This window comes from Sesamum indicum, linkage group LG12, assembly GCF_026168435.1.
Source record: "Sesamum indicum cultivar Baizhima isolate 11 linkage group LG12, ASM2616843v1, whole genome shotgun sequence".
Lineage (NCBI taxonomy): Eukaryota > Viridiplantae > Streptophyta > Magnoliopsida > Lamiales > Pedaliaceae > Sesamum > Sesamum indicum.
In genome coordinates, this window is record NC_142668.1 from 16,453,661 (window position 1) to 16,478,775 (window position 25,115).

The 25,115-nt window shown below is 36.6% G+C and overlaps 5 protein-coding genes across 5 annotated transcripts; 3 read left to right on the forward strand and 2 right to left on the reverse strand.

Annotated features, from left to right (window-relative positions):
- The first annotated feature begins 660 nt into the window (after positions 1-660).
- Positions 661-3,028, forward strand: LOC105175534 (pentatricopeptide repeat-containing protein At2g20710, mitochondrial). The gene is made up of 2 exons (XM_011097998.3): positions 661-1,163; positions 1,611-3,028. The coding sequence occupies exons 1-2, from the start codon at positions 876-878 to the stop codon at positions 2,871-2,873; spliced, it is 1,551 nt and encodes a 516-aa protein (XP_011096300.1). The 5' UTR covers positions 661-875; the 3' UTR covers positions 2,874-3,028.
- Positions 3,029-4,263: 1,235 nt separating this feature from the next.
- On the reverse strand, positions 4,264-5,736 carry LOC105175535 (E3 ubiquitin-protein ligase RMA1H1). Its single transcript, XM_011097999.3, has 2 exons — positions 5,591-5,736; positions 4,264-5,141 (listed from the first exon to the last, which is right to left on the reverse strand). Exon 2 carries the CDS (start codon positions 5,094-5,096, stop codon positions 4,392-4,394), a length of 705 nt encoding a protein of 234 aa, XP_011096301.1. The 5' UTR covers positions 5,097-5,141; positions 5,591-5,736; the 3' UTR covers positions 4,264-4,391.
- A 3,398-nt stretch (positions 5,737-9,134) lies between these two features.
- Positions 9,135-12,042, forward strand: LOC105175536 (DNA ligase-like protein). The gene is made up of 8 exons (XM_011098000.3): positions 9,135-9,534; positions 9,639-9,728; positions 10,529-10,588; positions 10,712-10,751; positions 10,850-10,943; positions 11,407-11,466; positions 11,546-11,637; positions 11,720-12,042. The coding sequence occupies exons 1-8, from the start codon at positions 9,425-9,427 to the stop codon at positions 11,804-11,806; spliced, it is 633 nt and encodes a 210-aa protein (XP_011096302.1). The 5' UTR covers positions 9,135-9,424; the 3' UTR covers positions 11,807-12,042.
- Positions 12,043-12,569: 527 nt separating this feature from the next.
- On the reverse strand, positions 12,570-19,759 carry LOC105175537 (DNA-directed RNA polymerase II subunit RPB2). Its single transcript, XM_088876244.1, has 19 exons — positions 19,350-19,759; positions 18,280-18,501; positions 17,890-18,180; positions 17,596-17,793; positions 17,178-17,242; positions 17,003-17,089; positions 16,800-16,920; positions 16,667-16,711; positions 16,446-16,583; positions 16,279-16,351; positions 15,953-16,029; positions 15,741-15,848; positions 15,508-15,624; positions 15,124-15,279; positions 14,910-15,014; positions 14,703-14,828; positions 14,550-14,627; positions 13,266-14,468; positions 12,570-13,128 (listed from the first exon to the last, which is right to left on the reverse strand). Exons 1-19 carry the CDS (start codon positions 19,599-19,601, stop codon positions 13,009-13,011), a joined length of 3,582 nt encoding a protein of 1,193 aa, XP_088732370.1. The 5' UTR covers positions 19,602-19,759; the 3' UTR covers positions 12,570-13,008.
- Positions 19,760-21,379: 1,620 nt separating this feature from the next.
- On the forward strand, positions 21,380-24,430 carry LOC105175538 (putative 2-carboxy-D-arabinitol-1-phosphatase). Its single transcript, XM_011098002.3, has 7 exons — positions 21,380-21,761; positions 22,583-22,734; positions 23,174-23,293; positions 23,379-23,478; positions 23,696-23,835; positions 23,923-24,002; positions 24,096-24,430. The coding sequence occupies exons 1-7, from the start codon at positions 21,617-21,619 to the stop codon at positions 24,220-24,222; spliced, it is 864 nt and encodes a 287-aa protein (XP_011096304.1). The 5' UTR covers positions 21,380-21,616; the 3' UTR covers positions 24,223-24,430.
- Positions 24,431-25,115: the final 685 nt, after the last annotated feature.

Below are 25,115 nucleotides of genomic sequence, written 5' to 3' on the forward strand. Positions count from 1 at the left end.
GTGGAAATGGAAAGAAGAAAACACGAACTGGAAGAAGAATCTGGGAAAGTGACTCCATCATTCAATTTCCACAAAACATTCAATTTCCCATATTTGTGCATGTAATGTATCATCCTCAGTATACATTAGTATTGAAGTAAGATTTCGTGATTTGGATACACTACACTCATTACCACTACTTTCCTCACATGTACAATATAATATTCTATCTTACATTATTGATTTCAATTTTAATGAAATGAGATCAACATTATTCATGTTTTTGTGTTTGATGTTTTTCCTCCTCAACATCATCTAAAATCTATTTGGACTTGCCCCTACTCTATATTTGTAACAATATATATATATATATATATATATATAAACATACAGCAATTTTATTATTATTATTATTAGGAAGCAGTCGCAGAGTAGGAGTTGGTAGGATAGCATACTTTATTTGACTGAACAGGCGGTTCTGGGTCCGATCAGTTGGAGAACCGCCGACAGTACACCACGTGCATGATCATTCCGGGATTCTGCCTTTTCCATTATTATTGCTGCGCATTCTACCTCTCTGGTTGCTTTTCATTACAGCACGGCAGCAGCAGCTTCCTTCTATTAATGGGCTGCATATTGTTATGGATCCAACTCAATGGGCTTCAATCTCAGCTCTTAGAATGGGCTTCATTCATGGCCCTCATCCTCCACTTCCACAATCCAATAAAGGCACCTGGGAACCAACAACTCTCCAATTTTCAGAAATTTCTACTAATGTCCCAATCAGTACGCCTCAACCTCCATGTGAAGTCCTTGTGCTGGTAGTGGATCCCTTCTGAAAACACTTTCTCCCCCAGTGCCACTGCCAGCGCCAGCGCGGCCCATCGTCTCGTTTGATGAAGCTCTTCTCTATTTCTTCCTCACTCAGTTCGCGCGCATATTCCTTCTGTCGAATGATTCAAAGCCAGCTCTTCGCTACTGCACCTCCTCGAACCCGATTCTCAAAAAATGGGTCCGTTTCTGCCTCTCTGTATCGTAGAATCTCACCCATGGGTGACCCCAGTGTTTCGGTGGTGCCCGCTCTTGACCGGTGGATTGGAGAAGGAAATACTGCATGCAGAGACGAGCTTTATGGAATTATCAAAGAATTGACAGCTTATAGAAGATTCAATCACGCCCTTGAGGTTACTTTTTCTCTTCTGCATTCTTGTTTACCGAATTGCTTGCATTTATTTACCTCATTCTACTCAACCCCCCCCCCCCAGGTTTTAGCTCATTTCTCTAATTAGTTATCATTGTTAACACCATTTTTATTTTTTGGTGGTGGAAGTATTAGTAGTTTTTCTGCTTATTTTACTTCAATTTAGGGTTACTTTATTTGTTGGTTAACTAAATATTTGAGTTCATCCAAATTTTTGAAATTCCAACAGGCCATAAATCACAATCTGTTTGCCTAAGGATTAGTTGATTGGAAATTTGGAAATATTCTAGCTTTTTTTTTAATTTAACAAATAAGAAATCATTGTCATAATGGTCTGCCTACTTAACCTCTAATGGCTGCTTCTCCTTAATGTTATGATCTCAGATTATTGTGTAGCTCAACTCTTTGAGTTTTTCTGTATCATTTGCAGGTATCCCTCTGGATGACTAATAAAAGACACTTGTGCATAGCTCCTTTTGATGTTGCTTTAAGATTGAAATTGATATTCAAAATTTTTGGCTTGGAAGAAGTTGAGAATTACTTCAATAAGATCCCAGAAAATTTAAAATCGCATCATGTCTATCTTGCCCTGCTTAACTGCTTTACCATTGCTAAATCTGTGGATAAAGCAGAATCCATTATGCAGAAAGCTAGAGATTTGGGGTATGCCACTAAACCAATATGGTACAACCTTATGATGAATCTACATTACCAATTAGGAAACAGGGAAAAGCTGGCTGATCTATTGATTGAAATGGAAGGAAACAACATCCCTTATGACCACTTCACACACTCTGTCCGCCTAAATGCATGTGCTATGGCTTCTGATGCTTTGGGAATGGATAAAATTTTGAAGAATATGGAATCCAATCCACAGGTTGTTGTGCATTGGCGAACATATGTTATTGCAGCAGAAGGTTACTTGAGAATGGGCTTAATTGATAAAGGTTTGGTAATAGTGAAGAAGTTGGAGGAGCAATTAACTAACGTTAAGAAAAAGAGCATTTTGTTCGTTTTCCTCTTCAAACTATGTGCTGAAGCTGGAAAGAAGGCTGAATTGTACCGAATCTGGAATCTGTTCAAGAGAGAAGGTGTGGTTGTTAATAAAGTTTACATTGGCATGCTGCGGTCACTTAAGAAGCTTGATGACATTGAAGGAATGGAGAAGATCTTTCAGGAGTGGGAATCAGGTGTATTGTTCTTTGATTTCCGGATTCCCAACTTCTTGATTGATGCTTATTGTAGAGATGGTCATTTGGAGAAGGCTGAAGCCCTATTAACCAAGGGAATATCAAGAGGTGGTGAACCACTGGTGACAACGTGGTGTCATTTGGCCGGAGGATATCTCAAAAAGAATCAAGTTCCTGAGGCTGTGGAAGCGTTAAAGAAGGCAATCTCAGCATGCCCTGCTAGATTTATGGCTTGGAAAAATTCCTTGACCACTTGCTTGAGATATTTGGAAAATGGGGATTGTATGGATAAGGCGGAGGATATAATAAATTTTATAAGGATGTGGGGTTTCCAAGGGGGTGCTGGTTCAGATGGCTTGTGCAGTTTGTTTAACAATGGGGAATTACAATACTTTGGAGAAGACCAAAATATCCAAAGGAATGTTTGTGAAGATGAAGAATTACATGATAATGGAAACCTCAACCCAGAGCGGGAGCCAAGCAGGCGTCACTTGTCTGGATGATTGATTTAACAGAATAAACTTATACAGTTTATATTTAGATGTCAGCTTCTATGCTACCACATGCAAGTTGAGATGTTATAATGTTGGCGAAACACTTGTGAACTTTGCACCAAGATCAAAATATATTATCTGACTTAGTTGTTTGTTCTGGTGGATCTCCTGTCTGGAATATTGGGAAAAACATGGAAAAGTCATAAGCTTCGTGGAGGCAGAGGGTATTTCCTCATGGGCTGTGCTCTCGCTGATTAATTGTCTCTTTTCCCCAACCATGGGGAGATAGATACTTTCTCATTCAAAGCGGGGACTACTTTAGTGATCGAAGATTAGTGATGAAATAAAAGATAAACCCTGATATTCAAGCATGTGAAGAATTCAGCCAATGCATCTAATGCTAACTATATTAGGTTTCTGATATGAATTTTTGTATACGTGGCAGAATACAGATGTCTGGCATTCTTCAACGGAACCTATTTGCCAGAATATTAAAATAGAGTAACTGTTTTGACTGAGAGTCGTGTTATAATGATGTTTCTCTGTTTTTTCTGGTCTAAATAAATTCTTGGGTGTGAAGCGGAGTCCAAGCTCGGACCAGAAACCAACCACTATGTTTAGATTAATGTTTTGAATGTTTTTATTTTGGGGTTTTGGAGATATAGAGAGAAAAATAGAGATAAGTATGTGTTTTGAGATAGATAGTATGTTTGGATTTGTGTTTTGATATAATATAAAATAATGTAAAATAAGTGATGTAGGTTTGACGTTGGGATTTGGGAGACAGGAGTTACTATTCATTGTCAAATCATGTCTTTTAATATATATATTTAGTAATATATATATGTATGTATATATAGTATTTTATTTGTTAGTGAAATATAATATAAATATTTATGTTAAGAGAAGAATAAAAACTAATAAAAAAAATTAAATTACAATTGCACACCTAGTGGAGGTGTGCAAAACACAAAAACAAACAAGGTTTTGTGTTTTGGCCCATATCTAAAATGGGCCAAAACACAAAATCAAACATTGTAAACAGCTTTCTTTTAGAGCTTGATTGGATAACAAATATCTACTACATATCGTGCATCACCGGTTATCTTCTTTTTTAGGTTAATGACGCAGAAGATTCAGATAAAATATAGTGATTTCTTTGGCAGATCATACCCTAAGATTTAATTATCAAATCAAATAAGGAACAGGGTGAGAATGACAAGCAATCCAGAGTTGACACGAAACTGAAAAAAAACAGTAAAGAGGACCATAAGCAAGAAAAAGTTGCTCGATTGGCCTGAGGCAGAATCCTAATCCGGACTAACTTCTCTAGTAACAGATCTACAAATGCCAAGAAAAGAATCAAACTTGGATGGGCTCCAGTGAAAAGGCTCGCATCTCAGGCAAAACTTATCTCATTATTGAACACTATGATAGTCATCCCATCTATCCATGGGCACAACAATACGTCGAGTAATTTTTGTACAATGTATACATACTCGGGTGGGATGATCATTCGAAAAAAAATCAAAATACTAGAAGGCACAATATAAAAAAACAGAATAAGAAAATTGTAACTCTGTTGAGAGATTTATCAGCCTGTAACTCCTGCCTTCTCAACCTTGGCGAGCTGCTGGCGACTGAGTGGTATGAATTGGGATATGTGTATAAACTCTGAGAATTGCCAAATACTCTAGCGTAAACCATCTCCCCAAACATTCCCACTGTAGGATGAGAAAGAGCAGTTGTTGCAGTTCCTCGGAGATTAAACAATGGATGTGGTGAACTTTCTCCGTAGGTGGTATAAGGATTTGGGAAATTGTGTGAATTCTGATACTGATCATGAGATGCAGGTTGCCGTTCAGGATTAAACAATTGTATGAGACCCTTGATACCGCCGGCTGGTGGTCTAGGAGGTATAACCTTTTCTTCAGTTTTGGATTCTGAAAGGGACTGTCCGCGGCCATATAAAGGGACCATGGTTTTTTCAGATATTTCTGCCTTGCAAACAGGGCACTGAGGGAGTTCATCTGAACCAAGGGAAGCACGTTGGGAATCAAACCACTTGTATATGCAAGGCCAACAATAGAGATGGCCGCAGAGGGTCACCACTGGATCACATGCGAAATCTAAGCATATACTGCAATCAAAACAAGCAGAAGTCTTTTCGGATTCTGTGGCTGGCTTCGGAATAGATTCCCATTCCTGCACGAAATACTGCTGAAATGCCATTGCGTTTGTTCTGAAAACTTGTCCTAGCTTCCAATTGCTTGACCTCTGAAATGATAGGAATAAATCATCAAATTGGTGACCAAGATGATCAATGATTTTATGTAATTATGATCTGATGGTAAATATAGCAAGGATCAACTCCAATTTTGCAACAGTCACACAACCATTAAAACACTCGCTTAGCTCTAGATTACAGATGGCAAAGAAATTTGTTTCTCCAAAAAAAAATTGAAAAAAGTAAAGTAGTTCATCCAATTTCAGAACCAGGTAAAGCCTCATCGCCGAGCCGAGGTGGTTAAAAGAAGTGAAAAAAATTAGATTATAAAAAAAAAAAAACCATTAATTGAACACTAACAAGAATTTCAGGCATCCGATACAGTTCGACATCTTTAAAAAAAGAAAAAAAAGGGGCCGTTTAACACACTCATAATCCTTGCTTCTTCTTCGCATAAACAAATGAGCTCATACAAATGAAAACGAATTAGAAAACATACCAGCTGAGGAACAGAGTAAAATTCTTCTCAGAGAATCAAAGCTTTTGACGGTTGGTGGGATATGAGAGTTGGGAGAAAGGAGAGAAATTGTTGAGAGACGCTGATTGCCGATGGGTGGTTGAGGGGCTTTTATAAAGGAGAAGACATTTCATGATACCCAATCTCTGAAAACGACTTCCGCTGACGGGGCAGGTGTTATTATTATTATTTTATTGTATAAAAATAAAAATAGGTGGTACTATGCTCGCTTCTAGATGTACCAATGACTACATGCCTATGATGTATTATTGATCGTCCTTGCCACGTTAATGTATAATAAATGTTGGAATTTTTTACCTATCTTTTTTTTTTTTGGTAATAAAATACTAAGGAAACTTCTTGTTTAGTGTCATCATTAAAAGTTCTATTATTCTACTTATTCAATTTTAACATTAAACTTAGACTTACTTCCTAAATTCTAAAAGCATTGGCTTAATTTCACTTATAGGGTGTTTGACTAATTTTTTTAAAATATTTTATACGATATTTTACGAGTTTATAAGATATTGGATCTTATGATAAAAATTAGTCGTCCCTGCATCCATATAATAAATAATATTTTATATTTTAAAATATATTATTAATAAATATATATATATAACAAGAAAAAAATAACTTCGGGATATTATTGGCATAACAATAAAATTGGTGTTCCGGTGATATAACCGTCGTTTATGAGAGAAAAAATGCATTTTCTCTTATAAGCTCTTTAAAAGAAATTGTCAAATACTTTATTAGAGCTTATAAGTTTTCAAATATCTTATAAGATGTTTTGAGAAGCCTATAAGTTTAGTCAAACATCTTCTTAATACATACTTTATTTGATAATCGAAGATGTTTTGCGATCACAATATTACTCCAATTTGTGGAGATAAATTCTAAAAATGGTCAACTATTCAATAAATACAATCAGTTGAGTTCTTACAATTGACGAGATTTTTGAATTTGAGTCACATTAATATATGAATATTTATTTATTTATAGTTGTATTTTTTAATCTGAATTTGGTTTTCATATTTAAATATGTTAAATGACGTATCAAATCTTATCTATAAAAGAAAATAAAATTCGAGAGTAAATATTTGTAAATGCAAGTTGCATGTGAATTAAAAATAGAAACCACTGTGAAAAAGGTGTGCAGGCGAGCAACAAAATGGGCATGAGCGGGGCAATTTTGTCAATACACCGTCGCTTCTAGAATCTCATTATTTTGTCTGACTCAGAGGGTGTTTGCCTAGAATCTCTCTCATATACACACTCTCTCTAAAGGTCTCTCTTTAGGATATTAAAAAAATTTATTGTTTTTCTTTTAATTTGAAAAAGAATACTTCATTATTTTAATAAAAAAATATTATATATAATTAATATAAAAAAATTGCTATTCAAATTATATTTATGAAAAAAATTATATATTCAAGATATTATAAATTTTACAACTAGAAATAGTCGTTGATAAAGAAAATATCAATTATATATTTATGTTAATATTCACTAGCAAACATTTTAGGTAATAATTCGTTTTTTTATTTTTGTAAAAGAATATCTATTAAATTTTTATTTAGAGTTAAACTAATGTGAACTATTTGTGAAAGTATTTTAAAATATTTAAATATAAAATATATTAAAAAAATAATTTATTTGATTTTAATGGTATATATATATATATATATCATTTTATCGATAAAAGATCTTAGTATGCCAAACACTCTAATACCTTATATTCATATCTTATAAACTTTAACATTTTATTTTATCCAAACACTCTAAAAACTTATTTTTAAAATAAGATCCAAGACTTTATAAATTTTTAAAATATCTTATAAAATATAGGAGATTATAAAATATTTTAAAAAAATTTAGTCAAACACCGTATCAGTTTCAAATCCCAAATCTTGTAAGCTGGTCTTCTAGATGAAGTTGCCAAATCATACTAAATGTCTAAATGAAGGCACCACCACATCTCACACTGGGGAACCGAATGTATGTACGTGTTGACTTCAATCTGTCTCCTCGCTTTCTTCATTAAATCTTCTCCCATCCTCAAATTAAAGCTCATTTGATTCCATGACAAATTGTAGATCCAGACTTACAAACAAGTGAGAGTTTTATAATTGATCCGGGTTGAATATAACAATTTTTATGAGGTCACATGTCTCGATCTCCTTATATAAATTCAAACAAATCTATGATTCTTGAAAAAAGAAAATACATTAGATTAATTGAAAGATTTTCAGCTAAAATCCTCCAATATCAGTTCAAGATCAAGATATATGTATTCAAATTGAGGTAAAAAGTGATAAATGTATTGCACTATAAACGCAAGAAATGAGGGTATTTATACAGTTATATGTGCGCTCACTTGTCTGATTTACGTGTCATTATCTCAAATCATGAGTTATCAGATGACTTGTGGTATAGATTTTAAGTCGCTGGAGCGAATTATTGAATGGATCCCGATCCCAAATAAAAGACAGAAATTCTTATGTTTTATTGGTATTTTAATATTGTTGGAGGGTTATTTATATTATTTTTTAAATGAGGATAATATGCCCACATTTACTTTCGCCACATTCGTCTTAATAATCGAAAAATTGCGGCAAACTTTTGGACTTATCAACCGCATAAAAATTAAAGGTAAAATTATTTATTGCATTAGAATAAGGACAATGTACTTAATTTAATTATGTAGGTGGAATTTTAAATTCGGTTGGGTGAAGAGATTAGTTATGTTAAATTAAAATTGGTGAGTTGATGGGTTCTAGAAGTGATTAATCGTGGCCGGCTGGCCTTGCGAAAGGGACTTCACTTTGAAAAGCGATGTCTTCTAGAATGTCGCCACTACATAAGGTGCGGTGCCTAACATACGTAAATAATATCGAAATTACATATCTATTAAAGGGGTGTTAAGGTATTTATAATTAGAGTCCACCTAGTCTAATCATATCAAAATAATGTACGAAATGTTGCACTTCTGATATTCAATTAATAAATTAATATAATTAAAAATTAATAATAAAATAAATTTATATAAAATGAGACAAACACTCACATATCTCGAATGGGTATTTAAACTCTCAATCAATATTAATGGATAGATTGAGACATTGATAATTAATTTTGTGGAGCCCATATCACTTTTCATTTTGGTGGACGTAAGAAAAGTGTGGGAAATTTCATGCGCAACTGTGGTTGTGAGCCGATGCAAACAGTGTTGTGTTCTAGAAAGAAGAGTAGGAAATAGTAGTATACATAGAGAACGTGATTGAGGCATTTCGTTGCATTTTGGCCTCTGAATTTTCTGTGGAGTCGGTGAAGAGTGGAGACTAAGCGACACGCGAAAAATATAGGCCCCACTACTGGAATTTATGACACTAGGCGGAGACCTTGTCCAGTTTAAATATCACAGAAATTCTAATCTCGATTTACTTTATTTTATTGTTTATTTTGATAATATTTGATTGATACTTTAAATGAGAATTCAAATGATGAAACTCTGATGAGTATGTCTATAATATTCAGATCACGGAAATTGTTTGTGTGTAGTTAGTTTAATTAATTAAGTAATTGAGGAGTGAGGTATGATTGCTTTCATGCGATATTTTAAACATAAAGTTTAAACGCACCATTAGGAGTAATCCACGCGGAAGCTTGTTTCCCGCCAAAAATAACTAACCTATATCGGTTTTCAATTTCAAATTCAGCACAATTTTTCATCCGTCTCTCGTTGGCTCAGAAACAGAGTACATGCTCGCTTGACTGAAGAATTTTAAAAATTTAAGTCAGAAGAGCTTCGCAATGTCGGCAGCAAAAGCGAGCGTGAAGCGAGTTTCCGAGTCGGAGAATTTGAATTCGGATCGGCGAAAGCGAGTTATTGCAGAAGATGATTTTGATGCGGCCATCTCAAGGTCGACTTGTACACTTCACTCTTTCTCGTTGTTGATTTAATATAGTTCTATCAAATATTTTTCCTCATAAATGATAAGGCTGATGAAGTTCTGATCAAATGCAGTGATATTAAAGGTATTATGAGCGCTCTTCAGCAGATCAAAGAGAAGGCGCAGAAAGATGGTCAGAAGAAGAATGAAGAGACAATTTCTAGGTGGAAACCTCTGTATCTTTCCTCAGACCTAGATTGATTTTATGTATCTTTAAGTCTATTTATCTTGACGATAATATTTTAATCTCGAATGAAGTTTTGATTTATTTACATTGTGGCGAAAGGAGTGTCCGATCTTATTTCTTTCAAATTACGTGGACTTAATTTGAATTCATCTTTTAAAGTATGTGCAGTTATTAGTCTGCTTTTTGTAACTAATTTGAAATTTTCACGCTATGTTTTTTTTTGTTTTCGGTTTTATCAATCTCAACACACAGACTCATTCAGCTGTACAACTACAAAACTAAAACATGGAAACTTGTTACCAGGTCACTGCACTCATTTCTTGTATCCGAATACATGCTTAAGCAATCTAGTTAACTTGCATGCTTTTCACGCATTTGTTAACTTCTCAAGTTTAGTGGGTTATCGTACCAAACTCTGTGTCTCTAAGCTGTCCAAAAAATTGGACTCAGGAAGCATAAGTACTAAGGATATTTTTGCTTGTATCTCATACATAGAAATCGAAAGATAATGGAAAACCAGGAAAAGGTGAACATAAAATCCAATAGAAAAATGGAATTCACTTTTATGTATAATCCATCACTTTCACATCCTTCATATTGTAGATAAATGAGATCCTTGAATCAGAATTCCGTTTTGGCAGAGAGATAAGTTACCAAATACTAATGGCTCTTAACAGTGTAATTTGCCTCTCTTTCAATTATGGCATGCCCTGCATTATGTTATTAATACCACAAGCATAGGTTGCTCAAGCAAACTCTGATGTTTTCTCTTGACAGTGTGGCTTCAGAGATCAAATCAAGTTTTGATGAGTTGAAGTCAAAACTTGATAAAGAAAGGTGAGATGAAATCCTCATATCAACTGAGTACTAATAGTGTTTGCACAATCACATAATCAATACACTTGTCTGATTAATTTCTGGTTCACATTCTCCGACTTGTTTCTTCAATCCAATTGAAAGGCAAAGCTTTGCGAAGGGACTCTTAAAGAGCTCGAAAGAGGTTTATTATTTAATAACAAAAGAAAAGTGATTGGATTTGGTTATCTCATACCACATTCCATGCTTGACTTTGACCCAATGAACTTTGCATCTGTACAGTGTGAAAACTTACTGAAGAATGAGACTGCAAAGTTCCAAGGAACGTATGAGAAGTTCTGCAAGGAGAAAGCTGAACATCTGCAGGCTCTGAACGGTAATTCTCCCAAATCTTGTTTGTCTCTTATTTCTGGACAACATGCCCGTGAAAAAGTATTTGAATTTTTGGGTAACAGCTTGATGCTCTTTGTTTGATAACTACCTCAAATTCAGAATTAGAATATTGAAAAAGATGAAAATAGGAGGACTCGCAGCTGCATGGAAGTGACAAATTTGCTTACTCCCATTTAATGAGAAGATGGAATTCATTTTAAGAGATAAAAAATGTTCTCACGTGATGTTTGCGATGCTGGTTTATCCTGAAATAACACCATTCTTTAGAATTAGACACTATATTAATGATAGTGTTACATCTCTACTCTATTTACACATGTTAGAGTGCTTGTAAGTGTATATAATCAAACCAAATAGTGTTGAATTTTCTGCGTACCGGCCCAGAAAGGACCTTAAAAATTGGGGCTCTAAGCTAATGTAACATTTTTTAAATCTTATTTTGGCAGATGTAATTGCCAAATATGAAGAAGAGAAGGAAAGATTTTTTGCGCGATATGAACAGCTAAGTGAGCATAGGAAACTTTTCTTATCTACTACCTTGCATGTGGAGAAAATGCACGAATAATTCTTAAAACCTGTTCTTAGGGAAGAAAGAGAAGAGTATGATATCTGAACATGAGAAAGCAAGTGCAGCAAGAATAGCTCAACTGGAAGAATCCCTGAAGAAGAAGAAGCAGGTGAAATAACTCGACGTGAATCATCCTCACTGGCTCGTTCAGTCCAGAAGGAAGTTGCAGTGACTTATTTTTTTGTATGCAGGACGATAAAACCTTCACCATTCTAAGAAAGACCCTGGGTTCATTTTTTGGAAATGCCTCAGATGAGGACTTCCCTCCCGATGACTGAAGGATATTTCCATTGGTCTGTCGCAAGGGAAGTCCGTTTCTAACTTCCCGGCTTGAAAGCAATCTACCTAATGGTATCCAACCTTTTTATGCAGAGCATTTAATACCCCTTCAGAAAGCTTTTTAGTTCAGTTAACCCTGAATTTCATTGAGCTAGTGTCATTCTTAAACTGGATTTCAATGTGTCGAGTTGTTGATGGTTGTCGTTACTCCATAATCTTCATTTTTCTGCTGCAACACATGGATGTAAATACAACTGAGCTCCATTTGAAGTTGCTCTCCCCGTCTGAAATATTCAACTATTACTAAAATACATCCAAATTTCAAGTAATTATTTATGAAAGAATACTTACCACTGTTAAATAGAATTAAGTAATAACGGCAGAAATAATGAAGTAGTTTGTAATGCATATTACTGACTGTATTTAATGGATAATTTGTTTTTAAAAAATATTCATTCGATGTCCTGATTTAATGCGCAACACGTAATTAACTTTGTATATAAAGGCAAATTATTAGCATAAATGTCTGAAAACAGCTTCGTTTAATATGGGATGTAGCACTCTTGTCTTCCCCTCCTTACAGCTCGACAAAATTAAAGCCCGACCTGTTTGACAATTATCACCTGGATCATACCTATAAGATCCAAGAGCAAACAATTTATCTTCTCAAGATTCTTTGCACATTCTGAAATTCACTAAATATTCCTAAGCCAGAAATCAACAAGAACGACATATCAAACTCAAAAGCAGGAGCAAACCGCCTGAAGTGGCAAAAAATAAAATGCAACTTGAATGTCAAATGACATCAACAGCGCTTTGACGTAAGTTGGTAATATTTTGCAAAATCAGCATGGCGCCATGGATTCCGAATTCTTCTACTCTGAATCTCAAGCACTTTGCTATATAAATTTAAAAGTCATTCTAAACATCTTGAGTACATATAAGGGCATACAAGCACTCGGAGCATGAGTTTCAGTCAATAAATATATTTAGTTCAAACTCCCACGCCAAAGCTTTGCATTGAACCAAACACCCTCTCTATCCAGTCGCTCTCTAATTTGAGGGACATTTAGTTAAGTAAACCAGTTCACTCCCCTGTCAATGGAACTCACATCCATATATATTATAAGGCTGCCAAAGGCAAAGAAACTGGCATCTCCGGGTCGTTGCCACGAAAAATAATTGCTCCAAGCACAGAACATCAAGCTCCTTTCTTCTTCAGCTCTTTGGATTGTTTAATATCCTTTGTGAGCATTCTTGGAGCTATAGCCATAGCCATTAGTTCTTGGAAAAGCAGCTTGCAGGCATATGGAATGTGAACCTGCAAGAAAAGAAAAATGTCTCAGTCTAGACTTAACAATTTTGAAATTCCAGATAAACCTTGGTTTATAGTACATGAAAGATGAGTCACTCACAACCAAGCAGATAAACTAATGGAGAGTGACATCCAAATATTACCTGGACTATGTCAGTTTTGTTCTTGCAGCCTCTGCACTCAAATGAGTTCTTTTTGAGGTTGGCAATAGCTATCAATCCACACTGTTCACAGACATGGATCCTGTAAGCATCACTTTGGTCAAACAACCTTTCCTTTAAAAAGTGAGCAGCGCCATGTGCAATCATGCAATCTCGTTCCATTTCACCAAATCGGAGACCACCATCACGAGACCGTCCTTCCGCAGGTTGTCTAGTGAGGATCTGAACAGGACCCCTACCACGAGAGTGAATTTTGTCATCCACCATGTGCTTCAGCCTCTGATAGTAGGTTGGCCCAAGGAATATCATAGCTGAAAGCCTCCTGCCAGTATGACCATTATACATTGTCTCAAAACCACGCATCTGGTAGCCACATTTATGAAGAGCTTTGCTGATGTTATCCACAGTGACATCAGTGAAGGGAGTAGCATCACCTTCCTTTCCCATGTGTGCCGCAACTTTTCCCATGACACACTCAATAAGCTGACCAATAGTCATACGGGAAGGAATAGCATGGGGATTTACAATGATATCAGGAGTGATGCCTTCCAATGTCCATGGCATATCTTCTTGTGTGTACGTCATGCCCACTGTTCCCTTCTGACCATGCCTACTACTGAATTTGTCTCCAATTTGAGGTATTCGTACTGATCTCACCCTCACTTTTACAAATCTTAACCCATCAGCATTTGTGGTCAGCAGGACTTGATCCACAATTCCAGTTTCACTGTGACGTAAGCTTGTGCTGTGATCTCGCTTTGTATAGCGAGCAGCTTGCCCCTGGGCGTCGTCAGGAGAAATGGGAGTGGTTTTCCCAATAATCACATCTTCCCCAGAAACTCTAGTACCTGGAGGAGCAAGTCCATCATCATCCAATTTATCATACGAACCATGGCGCATACCCATGGTGTTGGCTCGATCAGGGCGTCCAAAATCTTCCTTGACCAATGTACCCATCTTCTTTTCCTCATCTCTATATGAACGGAAAAATAATGAGCGGAAAAACCCACGGTCAATTGATGACTGATTCATAATGACAGAATCTTCTTGGTTGTATCCAGAGTAGCAGGCAATGGCAACAATTGCATTAATGCCAGCAGGTAGCTGCCTAAAATGCAAATGCTCCATTGCTCGAGTAGTGACAAGAGGCTTTTGTGGATAGTACAGTACATATGCCAAGGTGTCCTGAAAGAAAAGGCTAAGAAGAGTAAAATTTAAAAGATCTGAAAAAGAGTAGAAATACTTGAGAAGAAATCAGATCCATACCATTCGGAATTGGTAGTTGGTGACATATATACCCATGGCCTGTTTACCCATAGCTGACTGGTACGTATTACGAGGGGACTGATGAAGGAAAAACAGATATCAGTTACATGAACAAACTTTGACCAACTGAATGGATTGCAGATTCAAAATCACCTGGTTGTGATCTGGGAAGGGAATGATTGAAGCACAAACACCCAGTATCAACGATGGGTGGATCTCACAGTGAGTATAGGTATCAGAATAAGCCTCAGTTGGATTTAACCTCGCATTTACAAGATCCTAAAACAAAAGAACTAATCATGTCAGCATCTCAAGAGCTATAATGTCCCGCAATACTATACAGTATGTCAAATCACTCACGCCTATTGTCATGGAAATCATAGTTGTTTCTTCTTCTTCAGTATCAATGTATTCTATAAATCCCTTTGCAACAAGGTCATGCCAACCACCATCCTCAGGAGATTCCTGGAAACAAATATGTGAATAAGCAAAAGCATAAATAAAAAATTAGAACTTTACGGAAATTCGAGAAAGAGGATAATGGAATGTTCCCAAAATATGGCATCTCACGCACTCTTTGTTGCAAGGCTCGAATATCCTTCTTCTTGATAAGCAGTCTTTGCTTTTCCACAATAAACAACGGACGACTGCAGCGACCATAATCAGTATAAATTCGAAGTTCTTTCAAACGAATATCTCGAACCACCCCAACCTCAGTATTGACATCAACCTGTCCACATAACAACAGTCCCAACCTCCATCAGCCGGTATATTGTCATCATAAAATTACCACTGCAGTATTGGTTATACGCAAAACAGAAAATCAATTTGTTTCTTCATTAACAAAGAACTGCTTGGCTTAGATCAGGAAACTGGAATTGTAAAAATGCTACAGATGTGAGTCGGTCACAGTAGAGATATACATCCGACGGCAAAGTTGGAAAAAGTGAACACTTACACGTCTCCTCAAACGTCTCAGAGTTGACACCAACATATCTGGGTTACGATGAATACCAACCCAACAACCATTCACAAATATCTTTGTTGCTTGAGGAATCACAGCAGGGGAGATTTCCTTAAATCAAGGAAAAATCATGTCAATATAGGATGTAATAAATAGAAATATAATCTCAACAAGGCACCCAGACAGAGACAAGGAACTTAATTGGCATAGGCTTTAAAGTTGCTGACCTCGAAGTTTTCAGTACCCCATTCCTCTAGAAATTCTAAAATTGGATACGCTGCTGAACCAACTGTTATATAGACCATCAATGCAAGGTTCTTCACCAGTCCACATGCCTGACGATATAGCCCCAGACAAATAATAGGTTATTAATTGGGAAAATAAATAAACCAAAAGAAGCAACTGAATCATCCAGTACATGCTAAAACAAATCACCTACTTGTCCTTCAGGTGTTTCTGCAGGACACATCATTCCCCACTGTGAATTGTGCAATTGCCTCGGTTTAGCCAGTTTCCCTGGGAAAACAAACAAGAGAGAGCTGAATCTAGAGGACAACAAAAGAGATCACTGAACAAACACAACATAATCTTCATTGAAGATACGAATCCATGTGAGCCACATTAATTCTTTTTGTGAATCTTGCATGGGTCATAAATTTTTTACGTATGGAAACAGAGTCGAGGAGAGCAAACAAAAAGGAGATCTACTGGTGCTAATCAGAGTCGAGCAGAAAATACTGAAGCAGGAACAAGAGCAACAAATACCTTCACGGCCAATGGGAGAATTGAGTCTTCGCAAATGTGACAGCGTAGAGGCATAAGTCAAACGATTTAACACCTGCAACATGACCACTGTGAACAAATGCCTCACATGAAAACAAATTTCTAAAGCACATCATATTCTAATGCGACTTATTTGCATAAGGGTCAACCTGCGAAACCCCAGCTCTGGTACCCGCAGCATTTGCTTGGCCCCAGTTGCCAGTAGCAAGCGAGTATTTTAGACCACTGGTAATGGTTTTTGCTTTTATTGCAAATTGCAAATTCACATCTTTTCCATTATCTACACACTGAGGGAGCACAAGTAAAATAAAATTAGAAAGCATGGCATACATCTAACATATTACTGAAAGGCTTAGGAATTTGTACAAACCTTCTGAACATAAGACCTCACATCCCTGGTCAACTTTCTGAATAGCTGCATCATAAATTGAAGGGAAAAACTCAAAATGTCAAAGTTTATGATGTACAGTTAAATGATAATCAGACAACATTATGAAACACACCATACGGAATAGGCCACCAAGCAGAGGACCGGCAAGATCCAGTCTCTTATTGCCATAGTGATCTCTATCATCTTCTGCCCTTCGGCCAAGAGCACACAGCAGGAGCCGGTGGATGATATACCTGGACGTTGTGACCACAAACATTGCTTCAACATCAACATCAACATTGCCACATAAACAGACCCAAACAGGAAATTACGTACCCAAAATAATAGGCTTTCTTTGTCTCACAGTATTCACCAACACCAACATGAGGAAGCATTTCTTTTTGAAGAATCTCTTTCGCATACCTGCACAATTAGACAAAAAGTTTCTACATCAGATCTGGACGCAAGTGAAAAACCATAAGATGAGTAACCCAATTTCAGTAACATGTACTTGATCCTTTTCTCCCTGGTGACACCAACAGTGGCTCCTCTTTTTCCAATGTAGTCCAGAGCTACCTGCATTTATGTTTGGTCATTAAGCTGCCAAACAAGAAATAGGAATAAAGAAAAAAAAGAAATAGAACACCTATATGGCATATACAGCTTGCTTGATATTGTGTTGCAAAGTCTAAGGAAGAGCCCACAATCTTCTTTTTTAAGCACAGAGGAGCTTAAAATATTTACATGTAATGTAATGTTCACACTAATCATTCAAGAACTATTATCAAGGAGCCACCTGAGGCTTTGGCAGGTTCTGTTTCATACTGCCGGCACATCCATTTGAAGAACCCATTCAAGAATATGGAGGAAGGAACAGCAACTAGCAGTTGCAATCATAAACATATGATGCAACAATGTACTGTAAGTACCTGTTGATTCTGGATGACAAACGCTTCTTCTAAGGAGGGCCTCAACAGCTCCATCATTTGAGTATCCGAGAAATTGTAGCAGATATGCTCTAATATATCTTTGTCAGCAACAAACCCTAACGCTCGGAAAACAATAATAATGGGAATCTCCGTGCGGATGTATGGTAGGGTGGCCCGTATGTATTGGCCTGATGAACCCTGCAAGTACAAACAGTATGATATATTAAAGAACAACGCAGGCAACAAAACATAAGCATCAATCCTGCATTGACAGAAGCCAAATCTTTCCATTACCCCTTTTGCACTAGCCCGAGAAAGCATCCGGACAAACATTGTGCTTGGGGGTCTGTTTTGGGTCTCTGCCATGGACCGGACCTCTGCCACATAAGCATATTTGTTTGGTTGCCTCTTTTTGAATACGTATACATGATTGGTGCTCATCTTCTCCTGAGCGATTAACACCTTTTCACTTCCATTGATGATGAAATAACCACCCTGGTCATATGGACACTCTCCCAGCTCTGTCAAATCCTTCTCGGAATTTTGATATAGCGTACAATAACTCGACCGAAGCATTATAGGAACCTAAGTAAGAGCAGAAAAGAAATATGATCAAGGCACCTTCAAGCAAAACCTGAACCATCAAATGTTAGGAGTACATTACATAATGCTGGACAACTGTACCTTTCCAATGAAGACTTTAGTGAAATCCTGAGTCTCAGTAACTTCTTCACCGTCATGACCCTTCTTGATGACTCTCTTGGTGACATCCACATACAGAGGAGCTGAATATGTCAAATTCCTTAATCTTGCAGCCCTAGGAAACAATGTGGCAGTTTCTCCGTCTGACTCTGTCATCATTGGTTTGCTGAGGTATATCTGGCCAAAACTAATCTTGTAAATAGTCTGCAAAAATAACGAAGCAACACCAAGTTAGATAGATTCTGAGCTGAAGCATCTCGCATACACAATACCAATAGCTTCATTGTATCGATAAGACAGTTCAGTCTTGTGCAACATTCTGAATACATAAAGTATTTACTTTGTTTACTGAAATAATGAATAAATGCCATTCCAGCATATTCTCCAGTTCCCCCTTCAAAAGTTACTCAGAGTCGTGTTATAGCTTCACCTCCAGTGAAATAATTTATTAGCCAATTTACAAAACATCCATATCTTCAGTTGTGCACAAACCTTCAAGAACTTTAAAAGTGATCTCAGTGACAAAGTATGCCATCCAAACCTCAAATCTTTTTACACGCGACCACCAAGAACTGAAAATTTATTAACCGATATTTAGAGGTCTTTAAGTGGCATATGGTCAGCATCATCAACCAACACCATATCTATTATTAATTACAAATCCAGTCCCCTATCCCCAAAACCTTGTCAAAAGACTGGAAACAAGGGGACATCGTCAAGCTTCGCTTGTTTCTAATTTTTTATTTTATGTAATTTAATTGAGGTCCTGAAATTTTAAGATTAAATACTTACCATAATCAACCACCACTTAAACTAAATCATTCCAAAACCCTAACAACATCGTCAGTTGCCAAGATATACCATACCCAAGATCCCTTCCTTCAATTGTATATTCTCTTAAAACATTGCTATTTCCTCAAGAAAACCTAAAAAACACTAGAAAAACCCTGTTCCGATAACTTTTCTAGTCCAGCCCTAACAATCTTCTAGCAAAATCCTTGTTTCTCTTAGAACCTTGAATACCAGTTACAGAATGCGACAAATGAATGAACCTCGGCGAATTCGGGCTGGTGACCCGGATTATGCTGGGACTCGGGTCGGATCTCGATATCGGCGGCCTCATCAACGATTTCTTGCATAGTGTTCTGTATAAACTCGTCGAATGAGTCGAGTTGCTGGCGCACCAAACCCTTCTCCTCGAAGTAAGCACTGATCACCGGCCACGCATCCTCCTGCGTTATCTCCTCGTCTTCATCCTCTTCTTCCTCGTTGTAGTCCTGGTCATAGTACTCCTCCTCCTCCATCTTTCTTTTGTAACGAATTTCTGTCTTTCTTGCTCTGATTCAATTCAAGTCAACCCAAGTGTCAAAACCCTCCTTTATAGTATAGATAGATAGATACACGGATTAGTGTCTCGCTGTCCGGAAGGGAGACGCTCCTGCGAAAGAAGAGGGACAACAAGCGAGGCGAGTGTCCGGTCTTTTATTGTCGCTACAGCAGCCAGCTGTTCAGGGTACTGGGCCGCGAGCCTTCCCTCATGTTCAGGTCAGGCCCATTTGGAAGCCCATTTTCACTCTGGGCTGGATCTTTTACAGTTTACTCCCTTTCCATCTTTATTAATATTCTGTAATTTCTTTATGGAAACTCTTTTTTTTTTTTGAAACTCATTCAAACTCTTTTTTTATATGCACGAAATTGTTGGAGAATCAGTTCTGATCTTATTTTAAAATAAAAATATAAAATAAATTAATGACATGTAATATATACAATATATTATAGAAAATTGTTTCATATAAATTTAACATAATTATTTGTACGTATGTACATTGTAGAATATACAATAAGTTTTTATATATAATAATCGGAAATGAATTATGAGGTATAATGTAATATACATATATAATAAAGATGTAATAATATATATATATAAATTATGGTAAGGGCCGTATACATGTAATCGGGTAGTACTAGTAGTTCAACAGACCATGAGACGCTAATTGCTGACCACCTGATATGCTTCCTCAAATATTACGTTATGTATTTATCTGTATCTAAATTGAGTTTGTCTAAGAGAATTCCCATAGTAGCTGCAGTGAAGCTGGTGGCCTTGGGTGCTGTTGTTTCTGCAATTGTAGTCATGACGTCTTCAACATGAAGTTGGAATCCAGATATACAAATTCACCCACCTTCAACTACGTAATTCACGTTCACTCATCATCTATACCTACACGTAATTCACGTTCACTCATCATCTATACCTACACCTACCTGTATACGCATACTTTAATAATTAAGTCTAGCTAGCTAGTTGATCTTATGTATACGGATGGCTTCACTTCAGGTACTTTGTGTTGATGAATGCAATAGCAAGTGGTTATTCACCCTTCCAGGAATTCATGTGCTCACTTCCATCTTGCTTTTTGATTTGGTCATCTCTTCCTCTTCATTATATGTATGTAGATTATGGGTTGCTGCTGGGATTCAAGTATATCCGCGCGTTTAGCAATAGTGTGTGTGGACGTGCGCCCGTGCATGCACTAAATATTGAGGAACACAAGAATATTTTCTTGTAATTTTGTCATCATCAAGACCTCTTTATTTTTCACTTATGGCGATTTTGTATACATATATAACATGCTAATCATACTTGAAAAACTTTTATCTAAATCAAATTTAATCGAACTAAATTAATCATACAACAAATATAATTCACTTGTTATGTAATTAGTCACTTTCCTTTCATTATATACAAATTACATTATAAATATATTATATTTGTTTACAATTATTCAAGTTTGGGCTACTCCATATGAGTTACACAGGCGTAAGGGAAATGTGCACTTCACTTTTAACTCATGAAACTACTTATCGGGCTTGGGTTCAGACAAGGCCCATATTTGATGTCAGCAGTATGTAATTAAACTGAGCTAACACTGGAGTGGGAAGCATTGAATGCCCATTTTCTCTTTGGGCCCCTATTAGTTCTTCGTGTGGGAATTTTTAAAGAAAGAAGATGGTGGTGACTGGTGACTAATAAGAATCTGCATTGATCACTTGGAAGTATATACCTGACTACGCTACGAATTTCAGATTGCCGATTAAAAACCAAGGAACCAGCACCATTACTTCACCCTCCAGAAAGGATCAAGATATAAGTTGGAAAAATCCTGACCATGGAATTGGATACAGCCACACGATCAACACCCCAGTCTTCCTCATGATATTTTTTCAGCCAATATCTCCCGATTTTCTTGAAATGGGGTGCCCACAAGCTCCCTAAGCATTAGCAGAAAACTGGACGAAGGATAAAGCTTCCGCAATGAGTTGTACTCTTGTGTTCAATCCCTTCTTCTCCAATTCCACCATTAGAGAATCAAGAAAACCTCCAAATGCTCTTTCCTGCTCAAATCCATCTGTTCGAATTCTCTGTTCATCGTCCGCTCCAGATCACTCCACCGCAACTGGTACTCGCAATAGCATTCCGTTTCTTGAATCTTATTCTATTTATGTGTGTTTCGCGATGAACCAACAACAGAGGCTACTGAAATTTTGGTGTTGGAAAATGTTGTTCTCTTTGTATGTGGTGTTTAGGGGCTGGAGTCTTTCGATAAGCTAACAATGTCCAACTTGAAGGAACGTCGATAAATTACAGTCGGAGCGTAATGCTGTCTGTCTTAGTCAAATTTATGGCGGTTTTGGCAGATTAGTTCTGGGTTCATGAATATGATATGATATCCATAACCAAACAAATGTAACATGCTGGTAGACTTCCTCGTAAGGCTTAAAATTTTCCATTGTAATGATGTTTCTTTAGTTAAGACACTGCTAATCATGTTTCTTCATTAGCCAAATAGCATGGTTTTCTGGAGGTCTATGGTTTCTGTTTGCGGATTCCGCTGAAAGATGTTTCTTGGAGCGCAGTTGCTATAAAATCCTTTATGTCTTTGAAATCCTCCATTTATGTGCTACAAACGCAACAGAATATAGCATTTCGTTCCATTGATCGCACATTTATACTCCACATTCGTCAAAGATCACCAACAGCCATTTTCATGAGTTTATATATTCAGATAGACTGATCAATCAGGAAATAGCATTGATATGGACTTGAAAAATGTTAAAATTGCTGATGCCTAAATTCTAGGCCTTGACATTGTTGATGATTAGAAGTTAGCTGTGAATAAAAAAAGATGCTGCCTTCTTTTTCTATTGTATCTTTTTCTCTCGTTTACTCCATTGTTCAGAGTATTTGCTTGACTGCATGCATAACTCAATCAAACCACAGAGACATCTGGAAACAATGCTTCGTTGACTGGTGGCGCATATGATTTTGAAAGAGCAACTACTTCACTTTCACACAAATTGTTGTCTTCATCAAAGAAGGTAACACTTGTACGACACGGTCTTAGCTCTTGGAACAAAGAAGGCAGGGTTCAGGTTTGTTCCCTTATAATTGCCATTTCTTACACAAAGCTTATTATTAGAAGTTTTATCTAAGGAGGTTTGCTTCTTTTTCTGAAAACCCAATTGCTCTTTTGGCTTCAAGTGAAGTCTATGATTTCCTGAACTTGTCAAGTTCCATATTCTTCTCAGTTGTCTCTAGCCAGGAATACGTTCCAAAGATCTCAATTGTCAAAGTTGTTACACCATAGTTGTTTTTTGATAGGTCTGATTTGACATCCACAATATTCCTCTTACAAGATAAAAATAATTTTTTTTTTCCCATGTGAGATCATGACAAGAACAAAAACATTGATACAATGCTTAAAAGTAAAATCTAGTAATGAACCAACATCTTACTTACCTTCTGTGCCTTTTCGGTTCAACCATCCAGTCTTGAATTTTATAGCTGCTAATCATGTAGTTATGCATGTAGGGCAGCTCAAACCTGTCCATCCTAACTGAAGCAGGTGTTGGACAAGCAGAAAGATGCAGGGCAGCCTTAGTGGATATGCACTTTGACCAGTGTTTTTCGAGTCCAATAACTCGTGCCAAGGTTTTATTGCTTACAATTAAATTGGTTAGTTCTCAAGGCTTTGAACTACTTCCTCAACTTCTCAAAATGCCACTTTATTATGCAGTCTACTGCTGAAATTTTATGGCAAGGGAGGGAGCAGCCTTTGGTTTATCTTGACTCGCTAAAGGAGGCTCATTTGTATTTTCTTGAAGGCATGAGAAATGGTACGTCTCCCTTCTCCCTCTTAGGTCTTCAATGAGCTTGTTACGAATATAATACTCTTACTTCCATACTTACGAGTGAAGGTTGAGTTATACAGAAGTAATAATATTGAAGGGAAAAAGGGGGAAAAAATTAACATGCTTCACAATGAAATTTAGGCAAAATTTGATAGATCTCCAGGTGATCACTTTGTAAATCACATTTAGTGTTTGGAGGCAGTGGATGCCAGGGAGAAATATCCCAAGGAGTTTACACAATGGAGAGAAGATCCCTGTAATTTTTGCGTTAATGGCGTCTATCCTGTAAGAAAACTGTGGGAGACAGCTCGAGAAGCTTGGTCGGAAATTTTATTCACACCGGTATGGCTTTTTTCTTCAGAGTATGTCTACTTCATATTCTTTACATGCATATTTACATCTTTCCTCGGCCTTTTGACTGGCTGACAGGGGGAGAATTTCTTGGTTGTCACTCATAAATCAATCTTGAGGGCGTTGATCTGCACAGCTCTCGGACTGGGTCCAGAGAGGTATGCCTAAAAGCTCAACAGACTTTTCTTTTGTTTTGGTTGAGTTTGAGAACACTTCATAGAGCTGATCTTTGAGATTGTTGGCTGATCCAGGTTCCGTGCAATCGACATAAACAATGGTGGATTGTCTGTGTTTAGCTTTAATAAACGTGGGGAGGCGATGCTCAAATCCTTGAATATGACTGCCCATATGTACACTGATCACAGATACCATTACTGAGATTGCATGAGATCATGCTCTCTAACACAAAAACTACTGCTTGTCATTTTGGAAATGTTTTTGCATTTATACAGAAGCAGTGAAGTATGATGTTGGTTGATAGAAATTCTAAGGGTTAGCCAGATCGAAACCAACTATATCACATTTGTTATATAATTAGTTTGATTTGACTAAATTTAATTTGACTAAGAATTTTTGATTGGCGGAAGAGTTTTATTTTAGGAGCTTCCTTCTTGCCAAGTTTTGTGATCCATCTTTTTATTTATAAACTAGCCGTTGTGACATGCCGTCACTGCGTGCATATAATAAATATTATTTCATATGTTTAAAATATATCATGAATAAAAATATATATATAAATCAATATATCATATTTTCAAAAAAGAAAAAATAATGAAAGAAAGAAAGCAACAAAAAAAAAATTAACTTAGGGGCACTATCGGTATAGCAATAAAATTAGTGACGTGGTGTCATAACCATCATTTGTGAAAGAAAAGACCTTCTCTGATATGTTAGTACAGACTAGCAACGGTGGCATGCGGTTTTCGAGCACATAATTTTGTGAGATGCAATGCAAGAACTACCTATAGCTTCTATAATTGATCAGAAAATTGAATGCACATGGTAAACAATCGCAAACAAAAAAGATTCTATAAAATGGTTGTTCTTACAAAAAAAAGTCCATGAAAACTGAATGACAATGAAGTTTTTGTGAACTAAAATGAAAAATTTCATAAATAAAATCATAACTTGATGATCCAATTTGTAATTGTACTTGTTTTCTGCTGGATTAATCTGGAACCTACATAAATATAAAAAAAATTAGAAATTCAATGCATAATAATCTTTTTATGAATATGAAAAAGGTTATTCAACAAAACATTGAGTTACAA